This window comes from Molothrus ater, chromosome 1, assembly GCF_012460135.2.
Source record: "Molothrus ater isolate BHLD 08-10-18 breed brown headed cowbird chromosome 1, BPBGC_Mater_1.1, whole genome shotgun sequence".
Taxonomy (NCBI): Eukaryota; Metazoa; Chordata; class Aves; order Passeriformes; family Icteridae; genus Molothrus; species Molothrus ater.
In genome coordinates, this window is record NC_050478.2 from 141,763,927 (window position 1) to 141,790,360 (window position 26,434).

The 26,434-nt window shown below is 39.3% G+C and overlaps 1 protein-coding gene across 2 annotated transcripts in view; it reads right to left on the reverse strand.

Moving 5' to 3' along the window:
* Positions 1-756: 756 nt before the first annotated feature.
* Positions 757-26,434, reverse strand: part of TMEM65 (transmembrane protein 65) — a 31,579-nt gene continuing 5,901 nt past the window's right edge. The window contains exons 2-8 of one of the 2 annotated variants that reach the window (XM_036400112.2): positions 24,880-24,960; positions 11,337-11,381; positions 9,241-9,308; positions 8,428-8,482; positions 6,504-6,546; positions 5,750-5,855; positions 757-4,239 (exon numbers count right to left, since the gene is read on the reverse strand). In XM_036400112.2, coding sequence (XP_036256005.1) covers positions 4,147-4,239; positions 5,750-5,855; positions 6,504-6,546; positions 8,428-8,482; positions 9,241-9,308; positions 11,337-11,381; positions 24,880-24,960 — 491 coding nt within the window. In that variant the 3' untranslated portion in view covers positions 757-4,146. The remainder of the gene's footprint in view (positions 4,240-5,749; positions 5,856-6,503; positions 6,547-8,427; positions 8,483-9,240; positions 9,309-11,336; positions 11,382-24,879; positions 24,961-26,434) is intronic. The other variant, XM_036400121.1, reaches the window with a different exon arrangement.

Sequence of the window (26,434 nt, forward strand, 5' to 3'; positions counted from 1 at the left end):
GGAGAAGTACTACATCAGCACTCTAATGCACACAGCTGTCTTCCAACACAAAATAAAAAAATCCCTTCTGCATTTATCTTGCCTGGCTTCAGAATCTCAAGTTTGCCCAAACCCTCAGCCCACAGCCCCTGCCCTGCCCCAATGCTATTTTGAAGCAACACTTTGGATGCCAAGGGTCCTCAATACTGAGGCAATGAAAAAACCTTAACAAACACCTAATACAAACTTTAAAATGGGAGCTTGAATTTGTGTTATGAGGTCTAGCTATTTTCTTAATATTTTAGATTGAAAAATTCCAGAGGCATAACACTCTCAGAGCAGGGTGATAATTCCTCCATAGTTTATTAAGACCTTCAGTTTATATACTGCTGCTCTGTTAGCTTGTCATTAGACCATGTAAAACATCAGACCAAGAAGAGGGAAATGTCAGGTAGAAGTGTGACAGGCTCTCTGAACAGCATGAATGAAGTTCAACTACACAACACAATCACAATGGAGTCAAACAACAGCCAGCCTGTACCGGTTCTCAAAATTAAATGAGACCATCCTTACAGTACAGATGTTCTACTCACAGCGCTTCTTCTTGCACAGACATCCACAAAAGGACTGACCAACAAGTAAAAAAAACAAAACTGAAGAGCTCTAAAGTCCAGGAAAGTTCAAAAAAGTTTAGTTTACCAAAAAGAACCCTCAATTAATTCCAACAGTTCAAGTGCAAGTGAACTTCTGATTAATATTAATCACAAACACCACCAGTTTACCATGCAAATATTTTAATTATTTAAATTGCTCTCTTCTGAGCATGAAGAGACAGAAGTACCACTCCATGGTGGTCTTTCCTATGACAGTGACAAAGGACCGCTTGCTTATAACTTAAATATAATAAATTCCCATTTTGTATAACTGAGGCTGAATACCCACAGGATATTATTAATATTTCCCCTCCAGCATCTGGTCTAATAAAGAAACACAGAACAGCTTTGCTGTAATAAAAAGTTTACAGAAAGTTCAACAATTTAATTAAAGACAATACAAAATATGCTGTCTGAATTCAAATAATTTATGTAAAAGTACACGCATGAGAAAATACTGGCAAGAAGATTTGGGTAACCCTATTATCGGATGCACGTTCTTTGTTCCTAGAGATAACATACAGTCAAAAATACATTTATAATTTAAATTACAATAGAAGACAGTATTTCAAATACAATTTCGGGTCTGCCAGCCAGGCAGACGAAGGCAAAAGAAATTCCTGTTAACACAGGAAAAATGGATAGAATAGAAAAAAAAAGAGCAATACTGAAGTCACTTAACAAGCCTGCAGTGTTTTGTTTTTCCTTTTATCAAGGAGGGAGAAGATACCAGAAAGTAAAAGGGACTGTGTCTTCTCAGTCAGGTTTTTAGTAAGTGTGATCAGAGCATCAGGGATTACTTTCATCCATGTACCCCAGAAAAACCCATTCTCCTTGTGGCGAGACAATGCCATGCGCACACAAGTGTGGATCCTGAACTACCTGGTTCTCAGGGGGGCAGCTTGGCCCCAACAAACACCTTCTCTGAGCCTCCAACAGCACCACTAATACTCTCACATCACAAGTTATTCCTCACCTTTATCAAATACTGAAACCCCAGAAGTCACCTTCATCATCATGGTATCAGACTGAAATACCCAATATTTCTCACCATGTGTCACTTGCCCTCCACATTTTTGTGGTCAACTAAACAGTTTAACAAGACGACACATGATTAACTTCTTTCAAGATACTTTAGTTCATTGATTCTCAATAAAAGCACTGGTTGCAGTACAATAGTTTGACATACAGCAACAAAAGGTACTCAATTTACATGCACAAGCTATATAACAATAGTACACAGTCGTTCCTATTGCCATTATGAAACAAATACTACTGTGACAGCTGGCACAACCTTCCAATTGTTCTCACGAGCTGTAACAGAGTGATGAAAACGGTGTTGCAATGGTACAATGCCAAAGAACAGAGATTTGGCCACTGCTGGAAGATTTCAATCAAGCTGCCAGTATTGTAATGGGAAACAGTGTTGAAGTAATTGTAAAAACAGCAACAAAAGAAGCTATGCAAAATTGCTCTGACTTGTACTTCAGTTTAAGAAAAACGTGAAAAATACATACAGCTTTGTATAGAAACAAAAGTGCATGCAGAGGCAGAAAAGTTAAAAGTTCAAGGGAAGACAAATATGTGGATGAGTAAAAAAACCTCTGAACACTGAAATACTGTAAACCAGCAGCAATCTGTTGGTGAAAGAGTGTATAATTGCCTTTCTGGGTTGTTTTTGTGGGTTGGGGTTTTTTGGTGTTTTTTTTGTGTTAGTGTTGTGGGGGTTGTTGTTATTTGGATTTTAATTTAAATTTATTTTAATAAAGCTTCCACCTTTGAAGCACAAGCTGAAACTCCTCTGCATTTGTGCTTGCTGCTTGGCTGAGCTTTCATTCAGTTTTACAGCTTGGTCCAGATTTTCCTGGTTTAATGTGCAAAGTACAGCACATACTACTAGGACTACTCACTCCAAGCTTTCAACATCTGCTTTTTAAGAAACAGATCCAAGTGCCACCTTGATTAAAGTCAGTTTCAGTATTGCTGTAAAAGGGCTTCTAGAAATCAGAACAGGGAAGTCAGATTTATAACAATGAGCTAAGCAATGAGTTTTGTAAAACATGCACATAACAATAAGACTTTTCCTACAGCAAATAAAAATCATCAGGGGACTTGATTTTTTTTTTAACTTTTCTTTCTTGGTTTCAGAAGAGCTAGCAATTTCAGCAACAAAACTTTCAAAGTGCCCTGGCTGTGCCACTTTTTAGTGGCTTTTCCAAGTGGTATTCAAACAAGTAAGAAAACTTCTCCTCTAAGGGACAATTAGCAGTTTAGCATTATGCTATTGGCAAGTAAGATCCTGAAATATTATAAATATTCAATAGTTGTCATAATTCTATTCATAACCATATAAAAGCACAGTTACATGATACTGCACAGGTCTATAATACGCCAAGTAAGACTACAAAAATAAAAGTAAAAAAAAAAAGTAAAAAGGGCCTCAATTCTCCTATTTTTGTTGCTTGGTTTTTTTAACTAATTGTGTCAGGAAAAAAAAAAAGTAGCAAAGACTTAATCTTAAACACAAAGGTATTATCATCAAATCAGGTCCTCTAATCCAGACTGATGGTACACTTATCATTTCAACTGAAGCACTCATAACAAACTTGCAATGCCAGCATTCGTTCATACCCTGAACTGTTCCCTGGCCTCATCTACCCAATCAATTATTCACACCTTATATTAAGCAGAACAATTTAAAAAGTTGTTTGTGGTTTTGAAACAGTTGGTCTGAATTCTTTAATACCACACTCAAAACAGAGGAAGACAAATTAAGGATATTTCAACTCAATTCACAAAACATTGTTTAGAAAGGGGAAAAAAGAGGCATGAATATGGAAGTACAGAAGGTTGTTAAATCACCACTTTAAAAATGGACTTGGTAGAGAGCCTACACTGGAAACACTTACCTTGTCAAAGCATCAACATGATCATCAGAAGACAATTCAGAGACACTTAAGTCAGAATTGTGAAAAAATGAAACTATACTGTCAAAGATCACTGAAATATCTAATCTAAGGCAGTGCAAAATGATGGCTGGTGAGGGGCAACCAGTCTCCTTGCAAAGTGAGGGACTTCAAATTACTCATCCCTGATCTTCTTGGTAATCTGCATTGAAGGACCTGATGAACACCAGTGATATTTCTGTCATGCAATTACAACTGTTAAGCAACCAATATGCAACTCAAGAGTGATACTGTCATCCATGGTGGATTATTGAAATAATAATCCATTAAAGAGTAAGTTCAAAGGGGAAAGTGGTAAACATCTTGCCATAAGTGAAAACACTTCAAAAATTTACAATTAAATAAAAAGTTAGATGATATCTTATAAAAAGAAGTACTGAACACAACAAGGCCACAATAAATTAGTGTTTCCATAAAATGACATGCTGAAGGTTTTGTTCCCAAGTCTATACATTTTTTTACTGTCTGTTAATTCCTAAATATTGACAGCATAATTGAATAATTGAGGTACAGTAGTTTACATTTGTATATGTCTTGTAAAAAGATTATTATTTTTCTTCCAGTTTTTCTTCCTCCTCGCCAAAGAACAACAAAGGAAACATTCCTAAAATGCAGCCAATGGTCACTCCAATAGCTTTACCCTAAAGAAAGAGGGGAAAAAATTAAGTTTTTCACCGATCAGTTATTACTCATTACCCATGTACCACCACAACCAGGGACACACAACCCTTGTTCTAGTTTTCAGCTTGGAATCACATTTTTCTTAGCATGCAGACTAGAAACACAGTCTATGAGAGAGAGACAGATATGACAAGGTTAGAAACAGTGTTTGCTATGACAAAAGACAATTCTGAAGAAGGAGGAGGGCAATGATCATGAAGAGTTGCACAAGTGGTAAGAGAGGAAATGGACATTCAAAGGATAAGCAGAGTGGCCAGGAAGACAGAAAAGGAAAAAAAAAATAACCAAAACACCAAGCCACCAAACAACACCTACACACATTTTAGGTGCAATTATAAATGCATCTGCTTGTATCTGGTACTACAAATCATCAAAGGAATGAGTGGCTCCTTGCAAACATGATGGCTTTCAAAGGCACAAGGCAAAACCAACAAAAACTGGAAAACATTTCAGTTGACCTGAATGTATAAGTCAAGAGGAGAGGAAATAAAGTAAGACAAGCACCCTCCAAACCACATCAATAGCAGTAGGTGGATAGTGTTGAAAAACTTGAGACAGCAGATAAAAAAGACAAAATGCTACCATACAGGCAAAAGCACAGAGAAGTTTTTTCACAGAAAAGAATATAAACAAACTGAGTGCAATGACAGGTTTTGCCACAGGCTCAGCTTTTATTGAGAAGACTCTTAGACTATGGGGCAGCCCCCTGACAGCATGCCAACTCTTCACTGCTCTGTGCTTTGATCTATCACTGACTTTTTCTACCATAACTTTTCCTCAGTAAGTGCTATTTCTTCTCCCTTAAATCTGCAAAAGTATTTTTCCCAATGAAGGCTCATTCTGACAAAGTATCTGTTTCTTTACTCAGTTTCTGATAATCTGTTTCTTTAATCATTGCTCATTGCTGAAGTGGTACCACTTCAAATATTTAAATGTTAAGTAAGTAATCACCCTGAAAGCATCTGCAAGGTGAGTGTCCTGTAACTGTAAACACAGGCAGTGCATACTACTCAAATGCTGAAAGTTTGGCTAGAGAAAAGCTGATTTCATATCCAAGCTAATTATAGATCATTAGAAATTAGTACAAACCAGCACAGGTACATGAATAGCAAGCACTTGACAAAGAATGTAGAGGAGTAAACTACTAAGTGGTCATAACTTCCAAGTAAATTATCTTATCACCACAGTCAGAGCTCAGCCCAGGTATCTGCACAGTGTACACAAAGTCATTGCAGAGACTATCCATGTCACTTGTCACTTGGGCTTGCTGCATACAAAAAAACCACTCAAGCTCAAAAAATTCCCATCTCTTGATTCTCCCTGATATGGGCTTAAGACTAAACCCTCTGGGGAACATGCACAAAGTTGGTGGTCATTAAGGAATAAATGGAAAAAGTGACAAAAAGCATTTATCAGCTGGTTTAAACACAAAAAGCTCCACACCAGCAGCACTGCCCACAGGATACTCACCAAGTGTGCACTGAGCCGGGTCTGCCACATGTCAGCTTGTTTGGGTGTCAGGTCAGGGATTGACAGACCCAGCCGGGAAGCCAAAGCTTCCACATAACCTGCAAGACTGAAGAACAAGAAAACAAGAACAATTGATTTTGAATCTCACAGTATCTTTTAGTGAGGGTTTTGAAATACTTGAACTTAAAGACAAGAGGTTTTCCTTCAGCATACCAATAAAGTGATTGAGAGAAAATTATGAGACAGAGTTCAGACTTCTAAAGGTCACATTTTGCAATGTAATTTAATTATCTCACTGATTGAAGACACAGTATTTCTGAAAAACCTTATGCAGTACAACACAACTAGTGTGAATGTTAATGCATTTTTACAGAGCTTTTTAAGTAACCTTTACTGGAGGAAAGGTCACCCACAGACTAGTTAGTGGCAAGCCTTGTAATTTGCAGAAAACAAAACAGAAGGAAAGTGGGAAAAACAGGCATAACAAACAGCTTTAGTTTCAGCAGTTATGCAGGAACTTCCTGTAAAAACTAAAATAAGCTGGATCTGTTTTTATCAGAAATAGGTTTGCCTAGACCTGAAGACATTGCAGAGATATTGTTTCAGCTGAGGAGAAGGAAATCTCTTCAAATTTGGGGATAACAAGCTGAGAAAGTGTATTAGGCAGAACTATATTACGTTACAAAAAGAAATATTTTTCCACTTTGCATCTCAATGAATATACTTAATATTCTTAACACAAGTTCATACATACCCCAGTCCAGCTAAATCTGAAACAAGGTTTCCCAAAGCTGCAGCTGGAGGGAGGAAGAGAAAAGGGTATTATTTTAGCTACAAACAAAATCAACCCTCCAACCCTACAAACAAACCCAGCTCCCACCCTCCAGTGACCTTCGCATACTCTCATTTTATACAGAATTAAAGACTAGACCCAAGTTCCTTATATTTTAGTGGTTTTTATTCTGACCTTATTACAATTAAATAACAGCAGCAGATTAGAATTAGTAAGAGGTGCAACTATTTTTCTCAATTTACATGGAGAAAACTTGACAAATACAAAAAAGACAGCACCAACACTTGGAAATCAACATAACTTTTGAGATTAGAGTTAAGGACAGCTGTGCATGATTGTCAGCTCCATGCAGCTAATGCTGCACACCAAGAAAAGCCTTCCAGTGCCTGAAGAGGCACAGGAGCAGTGTAAATAGAAGGAGCTGCCACTCAGGTATGCAGCTTTGATACGCATGTCATTATATCCATGAACTGCGTCAATTCAAGAAGAAATAATGTAACACAAGTGAACAAAGTTACACACAAAATACAAATTTCACAGCAGACCTTACTAAGATAAGCTTCCCTGTGACTGTCTCACATTGAACCAAGGCCTGCAAATTTCCAAATCCTGAACTTGCCCTGCTGTAACATTTTCAGCTCAGCTCTCCCTCCTCGTGCTTTTGAGCAATGCTACACCTGCAGCTGGTGGATCCATGAGCACCCTCTGCCACTGCAGAGGCACCAGAGCTGCTGAGCAGAGCTTATCAGTCTTGGCCCAGGGCAGGGGCAGGGTGGCTGCTTGGCCTTCCTGTGGTATCTCACCAAAGCAGAGGAGCCACCAGGAAGTGCAGTACAAAGACACCAACACTGATCTCCCCTTAGTACTGCAAGCCAACAGCAACGTACAAACACATATATCCACATACATTGACACTGGGCCCTGAGGAATTTAGAGCAGTTCCATCACAGAAATGCAAATACACTTTCCCAACTGACCCAGGATTTGAGTTATTAGGCTGAAATCAACAACAAGCACTTCAAAAGCTATTTGAACTGAAATTCCTTTTCTACAAATGGAATATGTCCTACGTAGTATATGGTAGAGATAATTCATGCTATATATGTGTATAATATATTGTAGAGTCTAAGGTATGTCTGTGATCACCTTGGCTGGGAGCAGAGTCTCATTTTTATTCAATTAGTTCCCGGAAAACGTTAAGATAATATCAAGTCTGTTAACATATGAAAGAAACCTCCCTGGGCCATGATTGATAAGTTTCTGTGGAACGTCTGAATCACTCACAGGACCTGCACCTGGGAAGATTGCATCTACCCTTCTCAAGAACCGGTGTAATCAAGAAGGTGTAATCAAGAACCTGCAGTCACTCTGCCACATACAAATACAGACTCTGCCAAGGTGCTCAGACATCCGTCTGGACCCCTGGACCTACCTTTGTCTATTCCTGCACGTGTATGGCCCCAGTTCTACATGTGAAAAGACACAAAGAAACGTTCATCCCTGCCTCAGGCAGAATAAACTGTATATAAGCTGGCTGCTTGAAGCACTCGGGGTGAACCACGGGGAAACGCTGGCACTTTGTCAGTCGGATCTGGGTTCACCCAGCGCCTGCACCCGGGGCTGACGCTGTCTTGGCTGTGGTGGTCTTTTGAAATTCTGGGTTTTTTTGTTATCGATCTAATAAATCTTTGTTAAATTTTTTTATAAATTTGGCTACCGATTTGATCATTTCTAACATCCTAGCTTCACCCAGAGATTGTTTCTTTATTAGGAAATGCAGCTGCAAGACTGAGGAAGAGCCATTTCTAGCCCTGTGTGCTACTTTCAGCTTAAAATATAGGAATGTGCCATATTAGTCTCAATGTGCTGCAATTTTAATACTTGCCTGCCATAGTTGAAATTCCTAAGACAACTCCAATTGACAATTCTATCTGGGTTCCCTGAAAAATAAACAGTTTTCTCATTATTTGAGGGATTTGGAGTTAAAATAAATTATATTGATACAACTGACAAAAGTATTGTTTATTACTTGTCTACATTAAAAGTGAAAGAATAAATGGACATTTCTTCTATTAGATCACAGAGATCTTATCTTCCTGGCATATATTCCCCCTAAGGCAAGGGTCTACTTCTGAAAGTCTTTTAATATTTTGTATGTACTCTCTCAGGCAGCTGGGGGACAAACCTGCAACCCCTATCCCTGCATAGCATCTTCCCCACTGCAATTCTTAGCTGAATGTAGAGCTCTGAACAAAAACTTCTACAAATACCAAGCAAACAAATAAAACACAGTATCACAGCTCCTTATGTTTTCAGCTGAAGAAACAAAACCACATGGTCTACATTATGAAACACCAGTACATGGTCAAAAGATGAGAGACAAAGTGCATGAACTAAAACAAGACACGTTCCAGTTGGATAGAGCAAATCATTTTCCATCCTGAGGACAGCTGAGCATTGGAACAGGTTGCTCAGACAGGCTGCCCTTGGATTTCTCAAGTTCCTCAGGATAAAACCATGAGCAACTTGGTCTCATCTTACAGCTGGATCTGCTTTGTGCAGGAGGTTGGACTAGAGACCCCGAGATGGTCCTGAGCAGAGGGACTTTCAAGACTAGACCTCACAGGCCATTCTATTCTGTTCTCTTGAAAAATATGCATCTTACAGACTTGTTCAAGGAATTAAACAGTGAACTTACCGCAGCAATCATTATTGCGTTATCCAAAAATCCAAACCCTACAAAAGGTAATGCATTGTGGAAGAACACTAAAAGAAGTAACAAAGAAAAAAATTAATTTTTATAAGTTCACTAGTGCACAGGAACAACTGAAATGTCTAATACTGGTTTTAAGAGAAACAAAGGCAGAGTACACAAAATTCCTTTCCTCCTGGTCACCATTTTGTTGCTGGCAGGTGTGGTAAAACCCTTTGCTACACAGAAATGTTACTAATGGCTTGTAAAGAACCAGCTTAAAAATCTGCTTTGCAAGTACTTTTACAATTTCAGGTGGAAACCACTTATACCTACTAGTGCATAAGAGAAATACTTAAAACTACACGAACTCTGGTATTATTTACAGACCTTACAGCGATGTTGCAGTATCACTGAAAATCACCCAACTGTCTCACCAGACTTCTTGAAATAAAGGCCCTCTTTCTGCAAGTCTCTCAGTATTTCTGTGCAAGAGCTCCATCTTCTTCACACATTCCTAACATTTTGTATTTCAATTCTTGTCAAAACTCCTTCAGCCAAATCTGCAAATGCTAAGGTGGGTTTCACTAGGGTGTCATATACTCTTAATTATCTCACAATTTCAATTGTGAATTGTATCTTGACTTTGTTTGTGCACTATCCTCAGTGCAAGTTAGACTTGTAGCTGCTTTTTAATACATTGCTTAAGAAACCAAACACCACCTTTTGTTTCACGCATTATCTTTTTTACTTTTAAAACCAATTAAATCCTTTCTGAAAATATTTTCTGTTGCAGAAGCTTGGAACATGCTGGTCTGAGTAATTTCTCAGAATGAGCACAGTGCTACTGTTTCATTCCTTTTTGTCTTGGTTAATTTTCTCTCTCAGGTTTTAGCTTGTAAGCTTTTGATGGGGGTGGGACTGAATTTGCACAGCATTGCCTCCAGCTCAGTTTCAAGGTGCTCACTTCATAAGACTAAATACAGCATGAGAACAGACTACATGACAACAATACAGCTGAAAGTTGCATTTTTTTCGGTTTTTTTTAACATTTAAAATGCAGCAGAGTTTGGATTTGGTTGGAGTTTGGGTTTTTTTTTTCACTTCATGTTGGACTATAATTCCTGCATTTTATAAACTTAAAAGAGATGCAAACCTAGGAAGAGGGATGAAAGAAGAGTGCATGAACCTCAGAGTCATGTGGAAAGAAACTGATATCCAGTACCTTTTGGGTTTCCTTTCTGCAGACAGTATGAATTCCATGACCACACAAAAAAACCAAAGCCACATTCAAGATCTTTCATGCTTAGGTACTAGAACATGAATGGTCATCTGTAACTATTTTGTGAGAATACACCTATTTTCTAAACTGCACAGATAATAGACTACAGCACAAAACCTATGAAACGTTCCAATTATTTTTAAACTATCATAGGACAAACCCACCAAAACATAAATAACAAAACAAGCACACAGATATGCCCAGTATTTTCAAAATGTGTGTACTGGAGCTAAACTGGGACCTCAAATTCTTGTTGAAATGCACAGAATTTTGGAATTCATGGAGTAAACAGAACCCCAGGGACAAAGGAGGGGGGGGAACAAATTAGGAAAAAAATGTAGATAATCAGAAAAGGAAAATGTTTGCCTAAATAAATTTGCTCACTGCAGAGGACAAAAACATAAAAATACACTAATTTGGAAACTAAATCAGAATTTGAATCATGAATCATAAATGCACAATCTGTTTCCAATTTCTCTGCAATTTTATACCACTTTTCAGTCCTTTTAAAACACAAAACCTGCACAAGGCACTGCAGCACCAACACTGCTTGGCTTAGAAAAACAATGTTTGCTGCTGGCTTTGAACAGTGTGCTCTCATTTGGGCTTTCTGTCCTACTTTCAGTAAGTGTTGCTCATTCTCCAGCCGAGGTGTTATGAAACAAAGGCAGCAGGGTGAGTGTTGGGGCTTGCTTTGGTTTTCTTTTACTCCATACAACAGGGATGAGGACAGACCAGCACTTGTGGAACAAAGATGAAGCCAATTCAAAGAGAGACTGCACCAATACTGAACCACATTCAACAAACATTCTTCTTTTACCATGTCTCAGTTGTCCTGGAGATGGTGGTGCAACCTCCAACTTCTCTAGAGAAGTCAAAATGAAATGAGAAAGTTAGCTGCTTCATCATAGATTCAGTTTATTATCAAGTCTTTACCAAATTTCTAGCAGGCAAAAAAAGCAGTTATGTTATTTAACAGCTATCAAATGGGAAAGAAAAATACTTCACACCTCCATTTTTATTATTTTTACAAAAGATAACATGGTATTAAAAGCCAAAATGTATTAGAATATTACAAGCTTACACCAGTATAAGTGATTATGCACAGTAACAGCATACTTCAGAAGCAGTCCAACAGCCATCTTCATTTGAAAATTACAAAACCACACCAAAATTAGAAAATATCACATCTTCTACAGACAATTGTATGGTTTTTTTTAGAGGTCCTCTAAACATGCAGCAGACAACCTTCTTTCCCCCAGAGAGTCTGCAATATAAATACTAGCATTTATATTCTCACAAAAGGTATTTTTCACGCCAATGTAAGAATAAAACAAAAATGGAGACCACTGATTTTGGTAACAGCAGATTAAGTTTGGTATTTAATGGATGTTTCAGGTATCCTGGACTCAAATCAAGAGAGTTTGCAAGGACCAGGGCATTACTCCTGAACCTGACAGAGTACTTTGTCTACAGGAAACCAACACAGTTGTGATCAGAGATGCTGTGCAGAATGCAGCAGCAAGTTACTCATTTAACAGCAGCAAGGGTTTAAAAAACCTAGCTACTTTTTTAGGTTTCTCTTGTGCATTTTTTATAGTAGGTATTGAACATAAGATCTCCTTTTTAAAACAGAAAAAAATCATTCCCCAAATATTTTCCAATATTATGAACCCTGAAATTATGACAAGTTGCTTCCATACTTCTGCTGAGGTAACTTCTACAGACAAAGGCTAAAAATGGTAAAACATGGAACCTACAACACTCAAGTATTCAAATTTTACTTGGGCAGACAAGTACATGGAAAGACAATGCTGCAAATACAGAGTGTGATTGATTTGAGCCTATGTCTGAGCACTGCAGACTGGAGCGAGTATTCCTGCATCCTAGTCACTCTTAGACTCAAAGCCATTTTAAGGAAGAAACAGAAATATTCACTCAAAGTACCTTTGAGGAAAAAAAATTAGATCATAATGCCAGTATTTAGCCAACCAGGACACTGACTTCCAAAATAATTTCATTAACTGAAGGACTAACACTTTCAAGCCCTAGCAGTTACTGAAGAGGTGCTTCTCCCTCTGCCCAATATAAACACTACCTAAGCTCTACAAACACCAGATGCACCCACCATGCAAATGGGACAAGTATAGTCCAAATACTACAGAAATAAAGATTACTTTGCTCTCCTCTATAAAATACCAAGGAATCTACAGATTCAAAGCTTAGGCTGGAAGAGGAACATGGTAAACAGAGGGGGCCCCTTTGAGAGTCAATCTTCTGAAGCCTCGAGTATAGATGGCAAGGAAACATCAGACCAAAATTTTCAGCTTGTGTTCAGGGTGAATGGGATTGGGGATGGGACCCACCTCCATAGTGGTCTCACTTCCTTCTGTTTTTCACAGGTTAAGCAAATCTTTTACAGAAGCATGGACAAAGAAAGAAAGACCTGTCTATACACACCAGTACTGCCCTTTGGGCAGCTTTCCTCAGAGACAATTTCCACAACACTGGGGAAAAATCTGAGCCACCTTGAAATAAAGAGATTATCAGCTGAGGCCACTGGCTCCCAAAGCTCCAGATGCCCTGAGGGTGGCCAGGAAACCTAAGTCAACACTGTCACATTCCTGATGAGGCTTCCCTAAACTCATTTGCTCCATCCTGCTGAATGCCAGGGAGAGAATAAAAACCCCAAACTGAACACAAGCACAGGAGGTCACACAGTGCTGCCCTCCACGGCTTTCTGCTCTGAGGGGAAGCTCCCACACCAACCACTGTGGTTCCTGGGCTTCCTGTGGCACTGCCACTGAAACCACCCCTGCTGCAGTGCCCATCTGGTTTTCAGATCTAGGTCTCCATATAAAGGATTTTGTGATAAGAAACTGTATCAACATAAATAAATTTCCAGGAAACACTCCACCTCTGAGAAAGGCATCTTTTCAGTTTTCCCTAATTATGACAGCCAGTTAGATTAGATAATTTCAATCTATTTTGGGTATCAATACAGAATACAAAAGACTATTCAGCTTGTCACAAAATACTACAAAGCTCTAGAACATCAGTTCTCTGGATTGAACTACAACTGAGTTTGATAGCACCTGTCAGTCTACAAAATTACATTCTACTCAGTCTAGCTAGACAGCAATTCAAAAAAGCTAAAAAAAAAACCAGTGAATATTTGATTTCAGAAACTTACTACCAAAAGGAAGAATTAAGGGTATTTGGTAGAAGGACAAAAATAAAAATGTCTTACATCTAGGCATAATGGGAGTTCCAAGTTATAATAACTAAAAAGAACATCAGCTTCTCCTTCTGAACATACATCAAGGGCTACCCTGGGATGTTTCTAAAAGAAGGGAGGCTAGGGGACACTACTTTGAGGTTAGACGGAACACAAGTTAGTGCAAGCTAGAGGGAAATACCAGGGGATCAAATATAAACAAAAATTACTTGATCATTGACATAATCTGTTTCAGTAGCATGGGATTCCTGCTAAGTAGGCATTTTATCAAGTAGTTCTTCAACACTATCAGGGCAGAAGCTGCCAGAGAGGTCACTGGGGACAGCATGGTGGCACCATGCTCTGGAGACCAGACGGCTCCTGATCGGCCACAGGGAGCTCATGCCAGCAATGGCATCTTCCTACCGCACATGCAAGAACTTTATTTTATAAAAGGGAGTCCTGTAAACTCCTGTGGAAGTGTGCCTAGCTTACAGCTTCCCTCATCATCAAGATAAAATTTAATCTGTGAAAAAAATCGGTGATTACACATATTAATGAGATAGGAGAAGTCTGCCAGATGAAGTTCAGTAACTGGTGCTGGTGAGCCCTGCTCATGGGCTGGACAGGGCAGCTCCCTCTCAGCCTGAGCCAGGACAGAGCCTGAGAGAGCCTCTCATTCCCCCCAGCACAGAGCAGGGCCAAGTGAGACCAGGGGGCTCAGGACCTTGTCACAGGCTACCTGCAGGACCAGGCTCATGGGAAAAGCTGTCCCCTCTGGAGCACTAAAACAAAGCTTTAAAGCACAAAGACAACTTCCCTGAGAACTGATGCTCTGCCTCTGCCAGGTACAGAGCATTGCCTGCTGCAGGAAAGGGCTGCTCCAGCTCAGCTCTACTTGCAGAGGCCTAAGACTGGTCTAAAGCTGGGACATGGAGAAGGAAAAAAAAAATTAAAGCAGAAAAAACCCTCCAACCACTGTGGCATGAAAGCCAAAAACCTTTCTATGGAATCACTTCCAATATCACCTTTTTAAAGCATACATAAAAGTACTGCAAGACATAAAAGCACTGAGAGCCAAAAAATTCTTTAAACCAATTTTAAAAAACTCTAGATAGCAAAATATATTTCAGTATAGGGTATTTATACATAGGAAGTTGTTCTGACTATTTTCAAGACTCAGCAAAAAACGAGAATAAAAATATTCAGAGAGTACAGCAAAGGAAACGTGTCTTTTGTTTATTTTCCCAGAGGGAAAACAAAACCTAAATTGCAAAACACTCTTTAAAGAGCTCGATTCAGTCAGAATCAAACAATTGAGAGTTTAAATGTCTGGAGGAAAAAGAAAACAACTCTAAAGTACTCCAGAATTGCATTTCATGCTGGCCATTCACCAGCTCATCCTGCGTCACAGCACTCAGTATGACACAGAATTCATGTTACTGCAGAGGGAATAAAATGAAATGGTGGAGTGAGGAATTGCTATTTTCTAACTGACATTCATTATCATAAATGAGGTTAAAAACCAAGGCTCAAGTGCAATACATGTCATGAGCCCTGAATTAGCAAAGTGGGAAGCAGAAAAACATTTAATGCTTCTTAAATCTGTTCTTGATATTTTTAAAATGTATACAACCATCCTTTTCCCTATTTTACAAAATAGCTAGAACCTGGGGGGGGAGCATGGGGGTGAAGGAGTGAAACATAAAACCATCAACATAACAATACCATCATCCACAACTTGGTCCAAACCCAGCAAGTTAAAGTCACTCTGCCAACTGTAGACAAGTACTTGCAATTTAGTTTTAGAATTATTATTCTTAGCTGACAAACTAACCACAACTAACAGGTAATGCGAGTGCTTTTATTAAAAAAAAAACCCTAACCTAAACCCAGCAAGTTGTCATCACCAGTTTCCGAATTATCAATTTTTTAAGAACTGACATACAAGAGAACTTGCAAGCCTAAAGGCATGTATTATGTTTTATTCAAATTGCAGCTAACACCACCATAAAATTTTACAGCTGAATCTGTTACTGTGACCCAGGGACAGGAAACACTAACACTGACTGCAGGTACTACTGCCAGAGCTACCTTTGGAAAATACTTCTGCTGACTATTGCTATATCTGAGACAAAAATATGAGCAGTGTTTTATAGATTTTTAAATAGTGGCTGAATTGTTTAAATTAATTATTAACCAATGAGTATTAAGAAGAGGAATACAATAAATATTAATAATCTAGATCTATTATAACATCATTTTAGGCTCTAAAGGCATGTAATCTAGAAGTTACAGAGGGTTTTGCCTTGAATTCATCAATCTGTTTCCTCCAAAAAGCCTGTCCAGATCATTTCAGCTAATCATTCAGATACACATCACTGAAACAACAAAAACATCACTTACACAGAACAAGAAATCAGAGCAATTATTGTGTCTACTAAAAAGAGGCACTCCTTTGCACATGAGTTCATGAGAGGATCGATACAACCAAAATTCTGGATTGGAGCTTAAAAATGAGATGTGTTATTGCTTTGTTCAGAGGTGGATCCTCAAAAGCAATTTCTGACTCTATGTATGAATTCATTCATGGAATAAGATCATAAGGCACCTCCTTATCATCCTTTTTCCTTCCTCTGCTCTTCCTCAGTGTTTTCACCAGAACTGCAATCGAGCAAAATTGAAAAAATCTTGTCCCATTGATCTTCAGTTGGGTTCCCTTAGTATTCCAGATGGGGAAACAACAATTCCTGAGTTGACAGTAAAGAAAAATTCTGCATCATTTGTTATAACTCACAAGTGGTTTCCTGTTACTACAGCAATTAAGGCATGAAAGGAGGCTGACTTGTGCAGTGCTAAATATAAACCTGGCTGTCAGCCCCTTCAGTCACATGCCCAGCAGAGGGAAAGCTGGGCGAAGCTCTGGTACAAATAGAGGAGGTGACAGAAAATTTCATTACTACTCTGGAGAAGGAAACTATGTCCAAACAAATATTCTGCATAAATACAAATAAGATAGTGTTTTTTTAATACTCCCTGTAACATTGTAGAGAATTACACAGTGATCATGTTGCATTACCCTTCCTGAAAAAACAGGAGATTATCACCTTCATTTGAAAAATAAAGCAGGAGATTATCACCTTTATTTGAAACCTTTGTTACATCTACTGAACAAAGAGCTGAACAAGCTTTGCAGATGCAGTGTGCTCCCTGGCCAATCAACTCCCTTCAGAACAAACCCCAGTAGTGACTTCAAGCATAGTTCATTCCTGTGATCCCCCGTAGTGAGTATAAAATACACTTATCCTATTATCTCTTCCAAAAATATGGCACAGCATTCATATCCTTTTAAAGATGCTTGACAAAACAGAGAGACCTAAGATGGAAACTCCAACTGGAAATGTAGGAGAAAGCATGAAATGCAAACAGGTATCCAGAGCCTCAAATCACTGTCCTCATCATTAAGAGGGTTTTATCCTTGACCTAATCCCCTCCTTCATCAGTGCCTTATAAATGTGAAGGTCAGCATTTCCACTCAAACAGGTTAATGCCAAAGTAGTATTTGCAGTGGTTTGCTTAAAAAAGATCTCAAACCACAGCTGGAAAAAAAAAAAAAAAAAAGACTTAAAATGCTTGCCTTGGGATTCAAGGGGGTTAATCAACTAAAGTGATGACAACACAGAAAGGACTTGCAGCTTGTAATAGAGATGCAGCATAAGGATAGAAATAGAGAGTTTGAGCTATCTCCTTCAGAGAGAAATAGAAAATGTCAGAAAAGCAGCTGATGTGTTTGCATAAAAGTGTCAGCAATGTAGTAAAACTGATAGGAGAGCAAACAGGAACAACAATGACATCTCTGCTCCAGAAGTAAAGGGTTATATTATTATTTAATGGGGAAAAAAATAAACATAAGAAGGTTCTTAAGAGCTGCCAAGAAACAAACTTGCTATAGTGATTCCCTGACTGGAAAGAACCATCTTCAGAGTTAAAACTCTCTGCCTCAAAAAACCAAATACTCATCCTACCAAGAGGAGGCTGGCTCTGCCTTCCCCCTCTCATCCTCTTGAGGACTGCAAGGAGTTCTTGGGTGCCAGAGGACAGACATCTCCCAGTGGCACAGCATTCTGGATGAATGAATCTTTGCCTGGGATTATTAACAACCTCTCCACTAGATTTGGAAAAGGACTGGATGAGTCCTTCTGACTAACAGAGTGGAATTAATGGCATCCAAATATATTAATTTAGCTGTTTCAGTAAGGTGAGGTTTTGGCATTTCTCTGTCAGCAAGGTTTTTTCTTGGGCCCCCTCTCGTTCGAGGCAGGGATTTATCCATCATTTCATGGGTCTGCAGTTGAGCAGAGCAGCAGCACAGCAACAGTGCTGAACTGGAAACAAGACCATGGTATCTGCATTATCAGAGTGCAATATATTCCCATAAAAGGACAAGCAAAGCAATTCTGTGGGACACTGTGGAAGATTTGCTAACAAAAATTATCAGCACTCTGTGTACAATCAGAGATCTGATCTACTAGAGAACTTTCATCACCTTTAAATAGGTCTGTGTTAGGCAACACTGATATCTAAACATGAGAGCTCATGAAATATCTAGGGAGTTATATGTACAATATCCTTTATTCATTTATGTTCCTCCCAGGCCCTGCTTGAACAAGAAATCTGAAAAGCTGGCAAGAAACAAGCTTGTTTATTCCTGCCCCTCCTCTCCCTTATGCCCTTTCCCATCCTGCACAAAACTATACTCCTTTCCCCAGGAAAGAAAGCCAGTGGGAGAATGTTTTTAAAAACAGGGAGCAGCTTTGGCTTTCAAGGCCAGGTCTGGTACCTGCAGCCAGCAGCAGAACCCCTTAGAGGAGACAGCTCACTGACAAGAGCCTGTGCAGAATGCAGGGGAACCAGGCACTCCCTCCCTGCCCTGGCACAAAACTGAGAGAGTGCAGTGACACAAGGGCTTGTGCCTCAGCCACAGCTGGGCTTCCACAGCCCCTGCACCAGCAGCACCTGCACTCAGACAGCACAAACCCTCCCACAGCCACCACCACCTGCAGGCAACTGCAGCAGCACAGCAGCACCAGGCAGGGGGGGCTGGCTATTAAATATGTTTTCGTGGGATTAATCTTTTCCTTTGAGAAAACTCAACTACAATCTTTACAGAGAGCTGAAGACAAACTGCTATTAAATCACATACCACTAAGTACCAGCCCTCTTGTAAGTAGAAAGTTCCATTCCCTGCCTGAGAATGACCTTGGGAGCAAGTACAACTGCAGAAATAAGCTTCTGTCTGAAATAACTTTAAATGCATGTACAGTTTATTGATTTTCATCTGTCTCAGACTTAATAAAGCAACCCAAAATAAGAGAGACAGAGAGGACAGAGAAACTGAATGATTGTCAAACATTTTGTTACAGACTCATATTAAGTGTAATGACATTCCTCCTAATTTTTCATTGCATTGGGGCATTAAAGACAGAAGTACAAGCTGCCTTGAAGTCCATAAGAATCTGTTCATTCCTGTCAGCAAAAGGAACACAATAAGAAACCACTGACAATTTAAATTCCAGCCATAAATTACACTCAAGTAATTTGTGTGTCTCTATATAAACGCCTAATGAATACAGAATGCAGTAGCAATGAAGTTATTCTTAACTCTTTACCTGTTGCTAAAGGTAGTGCAGCAGATTCATCCCTTTGATATCCCCCTCCCTTCCCCATGTAACTTAGCAGAGCCTCAATTGTGAAACTAGTCTGACACCCCCATCTGATTCTGTGCAGAGTCAAATTCAAAGTGCAATGACAGCTTCCTCTGGCAAACAGAGCTGAAGGAATGATTATAATAAAAAACAGATAAAATCACTCCACTTGAACTCCACCTTAAAATATTTTCTTTCAGCTTTTATAAGAGTATGAAATATCTCCTGAGTTGTTATGCAGCTGCATTAAGTAATAATTTATTCTGCACATGAATTGTAAGTTCTATTAAAAAACTCAGTCTATTCACAAAAATTGTCTGAAATATTAAGATTGCTGGTTTTGTAAATTAAGTCATACGGAAGGAAGAAGCAAAAGACAAATGCTACTGTGCTCTACTCTTCCTAGAAGTGAACAGTTCTGAGTTCTAAGCTCACTTTTTATTCTTTCAACCAATTGCCTTTATTCTGCAAAGCAAAAAAGGAACATCCTTCTCCTGGTCAGTGTTTCTCCAGCCTCTAGCAAGCATGAGGCCTCTCTCAGGAGGATTCAATTGCAAGTGCATCCCCGCAGCTTCCAGCTGCAGAGCCAATGCAAGCTTCAGCTCCCATCACATCCCTGCAAGAGCCAGCTCTGCACACACTCCCTCTAAAGCTGCTTCAGGACCTCTGCTCTATGGAGAGCTGCACATCTGCTGCATCTATTTAATCCCAATGCTTCTTAACTTTCCCAGGAAGTACCCAGTGTCAGTTTATGAAACACATGGTTCTGCTACTTAGGACAGTTTTTGTTTTTCAACTTTACACATTTCCCTGTTTCCACTGACAGGGTTTTTAACCTGTTCTTTTGTCACAGCTTCACTGTAAGCAGGCAGGCAGAATCCTGTGGGTGCTGAAATTACACTCTTCACCTCCAGTTCTGCTAATCAGCTTGAGAATTAGTGAAGTACAAGCACAAATCCTCAGCTCAGAGTTTGCTGCATACAGAAGCCTGTTTTGTTTTCCACAGGAGAGGAAATATGGAATCTAATGTATTTAACAGTTCTCTTCATGGCAATGGAAAGTATGCTGTGGCACTGCCACTATTTACATAGTGACATACTGTGGCCACTATTTACAGCAGTGACATACTGCAATGCCACTATTTTCTGGAGATCTTAATGAAATATGCACCCCTGTAGTTTTTCAAAGTGTGCAATGGAGACTGATCACAGTGTGCCTGCAGCATCCTTCCCTGCCTCATTCTCTTCTCCCTCTGCTTCTCCAAAATCTGTGCAATGTTTACACAGCCCCTTTTCCAGCAGCAAAGAAGGGGATGGATTCAGGCTGAGGTTGCTTTTTGCAGTGCTGAAGCAAAGTACTGTGTGATGTGGCGGGCAGCCACTCAGACCACGATGAATAATCCTGAACAGAGAGCCAGAGGAAGGAAGAGGAGAGACAGCTCCCTTCCTAGGCACAAGACAAATATTAAGGTAAAAAATATAACTGCAAGTAGTTGCTAAAACTGCAGAGGTGAACTGGGAGATGAAACCAGCATTGCTCACTAGTGCAAGTCACCATGTGCTGTTAGCAACACAGAGATCCCAGAACAGACTCCTGCCTGAGGCACAGGAACCTTCCTGGCCCTTCCCATGGGAAAACAGAAAGGCAGAACCTGAGGTCAAATACAAAACTGCACCCTGAAGTGATCTGAAGTCAGGTTGTTACTGCAAGGCGTGATTTGATATTTTCCTCCTGTTTCTAAACTCCCTCCTGATCATGTATTTGAGACTTCTTAATTCTGGCACTTGCTCTTAGCCAGGTACACAGCCAGGCCCAGAGGAGAACAGCAGTGCTAGGATGGGAAGCAGAATTGATACTTCCATACACAGAGGTCTTTGGCACAGGGAAAGAACAGAACACTCTGTACAACACCACAGGTAAAGCCAGCAGTAAATCCACACCCAGATGGCCAAGTCACATCTGCTACACATCACCTCATCCACAGCTCATCCAGGCCTGCTCTTACCCACTGTGGGAAACCCAGGAAAATGCTTTTCCTCTATGGCTGGGAAAAAGTAATTAAAGTGAACGTTTTTTTAAACTGAACTTATAACACAGGATCAGATATAAATCACAGTAAAACTCAGCCACAGTAATGTGCAACTGCAAAAACTGATGTAAGCATGGAAAAGAGATAGACACAATAGGTTCCTAGCACCCAACCCTGAGATGTAATCCAACAGTGAAAACTTTATGAATCTAAAGACTTTTTTATGTTTTGGTAAACCAGATCAAATAAACACGTAAAAAACTTATAGAGGGCACATATAATTCCCAATAAGAACAGTCTTTTTCATCCTGGGCCATCTATGATTTATCAGAACTCAACTGCACATTGGTACATTTCTTCTGTTCAGGTAAAGGGACACTGAATCAGAAGAAGTCTGCTGAATATTTGCAAGAGGAAAAGGTCACCAGGCTGATTATTTATAACAGCACTGTCACTTTTGCAGCTACCAATTTACTCGATTTACTTTACTCCATAAAATAATATAAATAAATAATGAAATTGCAGAAGGAGTGGTGATCTCAAGCTGTTCTCCCATCTCTTCTTTATGGCAAAAACCTTTATTAGACAAGAGGGCTGGAAATCTAGCTGGAAATTGTTAAATCTCACTCATGAGCAAAACAGTTAATTTTGTATTTGTAACATCGAAGCATTACTTGAACTTTGTGAAAATCAGCCTGTTGCCAGAACTGAAGCAAAGAAACAACTGGATCAAGAGGTTATCTGTAATCTGAAAATACAAGCTGATAGTATTTGAAAGGGCAGCTGGCTAAAGAAATTGGTTTGTTCCATGCACATTTTCTCCAGTCTTCCACAAAATTAAATAAAGCAGAAAAACGACAGTTTCAGATTGTTATGAATGATGAGATAATATCCTCATGGAGACTGATGATTCACACCCTTAGTGTAAGGTAAGTTACAGCAAACCAGCCAGCACTAAAAGATAGATCACTGCACAAAGTCAAACACTATCAAGTGCAAATAATTAAAAAAGTTACTGTAACAGTACAATAACCAGAAACTGATAATACCTACAAGAAAAATGTAGCAGGTCAAAGTGCAGCAATTGTTGGCTCCCAGTAAGCATCTGGACCTGAGCTATGTGGCAGTACAAGTTTACATACAACAACACAACCCAAAGCACAGACCTCTGTCCATGGCATGGACAGAATCACATAGCAGGGACTGTCTCCTAACCCTCCCCCAACATTCCCAGAATGCTTTGGGAAGCCCAGACAACAGGTCCCAGACTATCTCCAAGAAGTGAGCTTTGGGAACCTAAGGCCAGGCCACTCCGGACACTGTATCTGGCACCTCTCAGTTGAAGTTGGTCTCCCTGTAAAAACCTTTTTGTCTCAAACTTTTCCTTTTTTCCTGAAATTAGAAAGATTTTTCAAAGCTGTGTCCTTCCCCCAGGTCATGCAGGAGCCTTTCACCAGGATCACTGCCAAACAGTTAAGGCATGTTTTAATGCTAGAAATGCCTAAAAGCCATGAAGTATTTTAACAGCATTAAGGAAAGGTTTTATCCCTACACACAAGCAGTAGGAGATAATAAAATAAACCACCTTCTTCTTATGGCTGCTTTAAGCCAATAGGAGAGTTAATACAGAATATGATCGATCTCAAAATACAGAGTCTTAAATATGTTTCTATTTCCCCTTTCTATTATCTAGAGAAAATAACGTAATTTAAAAAAAAATGACTTGTTAATATTTGCCAAAAGTATCTCAGTCTAAACAGAATTTAATAAAAAACTCAAAAGATACCCAAAAATGAATTAATATTATGAGCCCATCACATACAAAATGAAACTGGCAACTGATACAGGAGAAAAGTAGAGCAAGTAGCAAGAATCACTATATATTATGGCTGCTAGGGAGGGTATTTTATTAACAATTAGCATATAAATATCTAAGAATCCTAAGTAAATGAACACTGGAAAAAAACAGCTATGGTTTTATATTCCATAGTTTTGAATGAAACATGCACTCTGCTGGGTTGAACAAAGTATTTTGTGGGCTTTGCCTGAAAATACTCCCCATGTTTCAGAGGATGCATGTGTTTCAGGCATGAGTTAGTCACATCCCAAAAATTCCATGTTCATTCACTGTTAAAGGAAGTTCTCACACACAGCAACAAAACAGAAACAAAAAGGCATGCTTTCAGAATATTTGAAATATCACTATGCTAATTTAAGGATAAAGTAGAAGGGAGGCAAAAGGCAGCTCACATATTCATGTCTAACTTTCCCCAAAATGAGCCATTTTCGTAAAAAAGTCTCAGCAACAGCACAGGGACCCAAGACAGCTTCTTTAAGTACTCTGCTTGCCTGATATATTTATTTTTCCATTTACTTGTTGTTTTTAGAAAGGATTTTTTTTTCTGAGATAACAGATGCCTCTGTAGTTTCATATTTGGATTGATTAAATAATAAATGAGGTTGACTTAAGCTAAGAGTTTTCAGTTGAATGAGTCAGCTTTAAATAATTTCTTTCTTAGAGAAACTGGCAGACTTCCTTTTCTTTTAATTGAGGTTACACACTGGAACCTCTGTGTTCACAGAATAAACATGATCTATTTCATTCGTGCCTGTTGCAGGGAGATCTAAATGTTTTCAATCTATCACTCTCAAGAGTTTAAGTTGCACTCTAAGTAAAAGCTGCATTGCAAGTGATCTTCTGTAAAAAGCCCTGAATCAAAAGCAGCTTTTGTACTAGACAAGAGAGTTATTGGGAGACAGATTTTCCTTTTACCTCTAAAATGTACTATTTTACAAAAGACACAGCTGAAGAACAATGGCTTAAGAATCAGATTTTTTTTTCTGATTTGTGATATAAAAGATATTTGCGCATGACACCTATTTTGTATTCATCACATGCTTAAACACATGCAAAAGACAAAACAAATTTTAATTGAAGCAATCTTATTTTACCTCTGGCAGGAAAGGGCAAAGGCAGCTAACTAAATAAATTTTTTAATTATAGTATCATTCCTGCATTATATTTGGACATTGTAATTTAACACACATCACTTTCCAAGAAAAAAGTCTAAGGTAGCCGATACTGAGCTGCTTCAAAAAATGAAGATTTTCATCTGGTCAGGTATTAACTAGAAACTCTTGTATAGTGCAGCAGTTTCCAAAAGACCTGTGCTTGAAACACCTTGGTCAAGTTAAGCGTAGGTACCTGAAGATGTGGATCGCTGAAATTCTTGAGACTGAAGGCTTTATATGAACATGAACAAAAACTGTGTACTTTTTATTTCTTGCAGCAATACATGCCAAATGCATCAAAACAGGCATGCAGGAAGTCTGTCAAACCAGCAGCCTGCTGGCCTTATGCAATGCACATGTCAGCAAACACACTTTTCCATTTGGGTTTTTTCTACTGTACCAAATTCACTGGTCGTCTCTGGTGACTCTACCTCCTCTGCTGGTTTCTCCAGTGGTACCAGTGGTTTAGGATACCTTAAGCCTAAACGAGTTTTCAAAAGCAAAACAGCAATCAGTCATTATTTAAAATCTTCCAATCAATACTGGAGCATCCGCCAGCAAGAAAAGATCCTTTATAAATATTAAGACTGGATTTCTGTGGGTTTTACATCAATTCCACTTGATTGTTTGCAGGGTTTTCTCTGCAAAAAAATAAGACAAAGTTTCTGCATTTAAGCAGACTAGAACCTGCTTTAAGTTATGTGAGCAAGTAAAATTTCAGAATATGGAAGCAAACCAAAGCACAACAGAAAAATCATGAATTTCAGAAAACATTACCTTGCTGCAGGTAGTTAAAAGGTGGACAGTTACAGCTGACATTCTCAGAATAGTTTTAGCATGAGTGACCACGCACCAATTTTCTTGTTTATGACATTAAACTTCAGCTCCTAAATTGCCTAACAGTCTGGATTTGAAGATCATTAAATCATCTAGTTCCAACCCCACAGGACATGTTCCACTAGACCTGGTTGCTTCAAGCCCCATCCAACCTGCACTTGTAGGAAAGGGGTACTCAGAGCTCCTCTGGACAACTTATGCCAGTGTCTCACCACCCCCATAGTAAAGAATTTCTTCCTAACAGCCAATTTAAACCTACCCTGCTCCACTTCAAAGCTATTCCTTCTAGTCCTATCACTAGATATCTTTGTGAAAAGTCTTCTCTGGGACACTTGCAAACCCCACTTATGTGGTGGAATGTGCTACAAGGTATCCCCAGAGTCTTCTCTTTTTCAGGCTGAACAGCCCAAACTAACTCAGCCCAGAGAAGCAGAGGGGCAGACACTGATCTCTTGTCTGTAGCAGACTCTAAGGAAAGGCCTGAAGTTGTGTCAGGGAAGGTTGGATATTAGGAAAAGGTTCCACACCCAGAAGGTGGCTGGGCACTGGAACAGGCTCCCTGGGGAAGTGGTCACAGCATCAATCCTCACAGAGCTCAAGAAGCGCTTGGACAATGCTCTCAGGCACATGGTGTGATTCTTGGGGGTCTCCTGTGCAAGGCCAGGACCTGGACTCGATGAATCTTGTGGGTCCCTTTAAACTCAGATATTCTATGATTCTGTGATGCATGAGGTTCAGATATTAATGAAAATGACTAGCAGAGCCTCAGTAGCACTTTTCCTTCTGCACTCTGCCTTCATGAGAGAGCTTCAAGACTCGGGGCAGGAGGTAGGGGGTATATTTAAAAAAAAAAGTTTCAAAAGCAAAATGTAGCACATCCTTCCATCTGAAACATATATTTCTTTCACCAGCTAGCATTTTTTGACACAGCAGTGAGATTGGTAACAGTCCCGGTGTAGGCTGCGATGGTCAGAAAGCATAAAGGAACTTGCACAGGCAGGCCTGCAAGAGTTTGTCATTTCACCAGCTTGACAGGGCACTTCAAACTTGTGAATTAGACACTGCCAGAAGACCTTTTCCTAGAATAGCAATCAAACACTAGAGTGAAAAAAATGTAT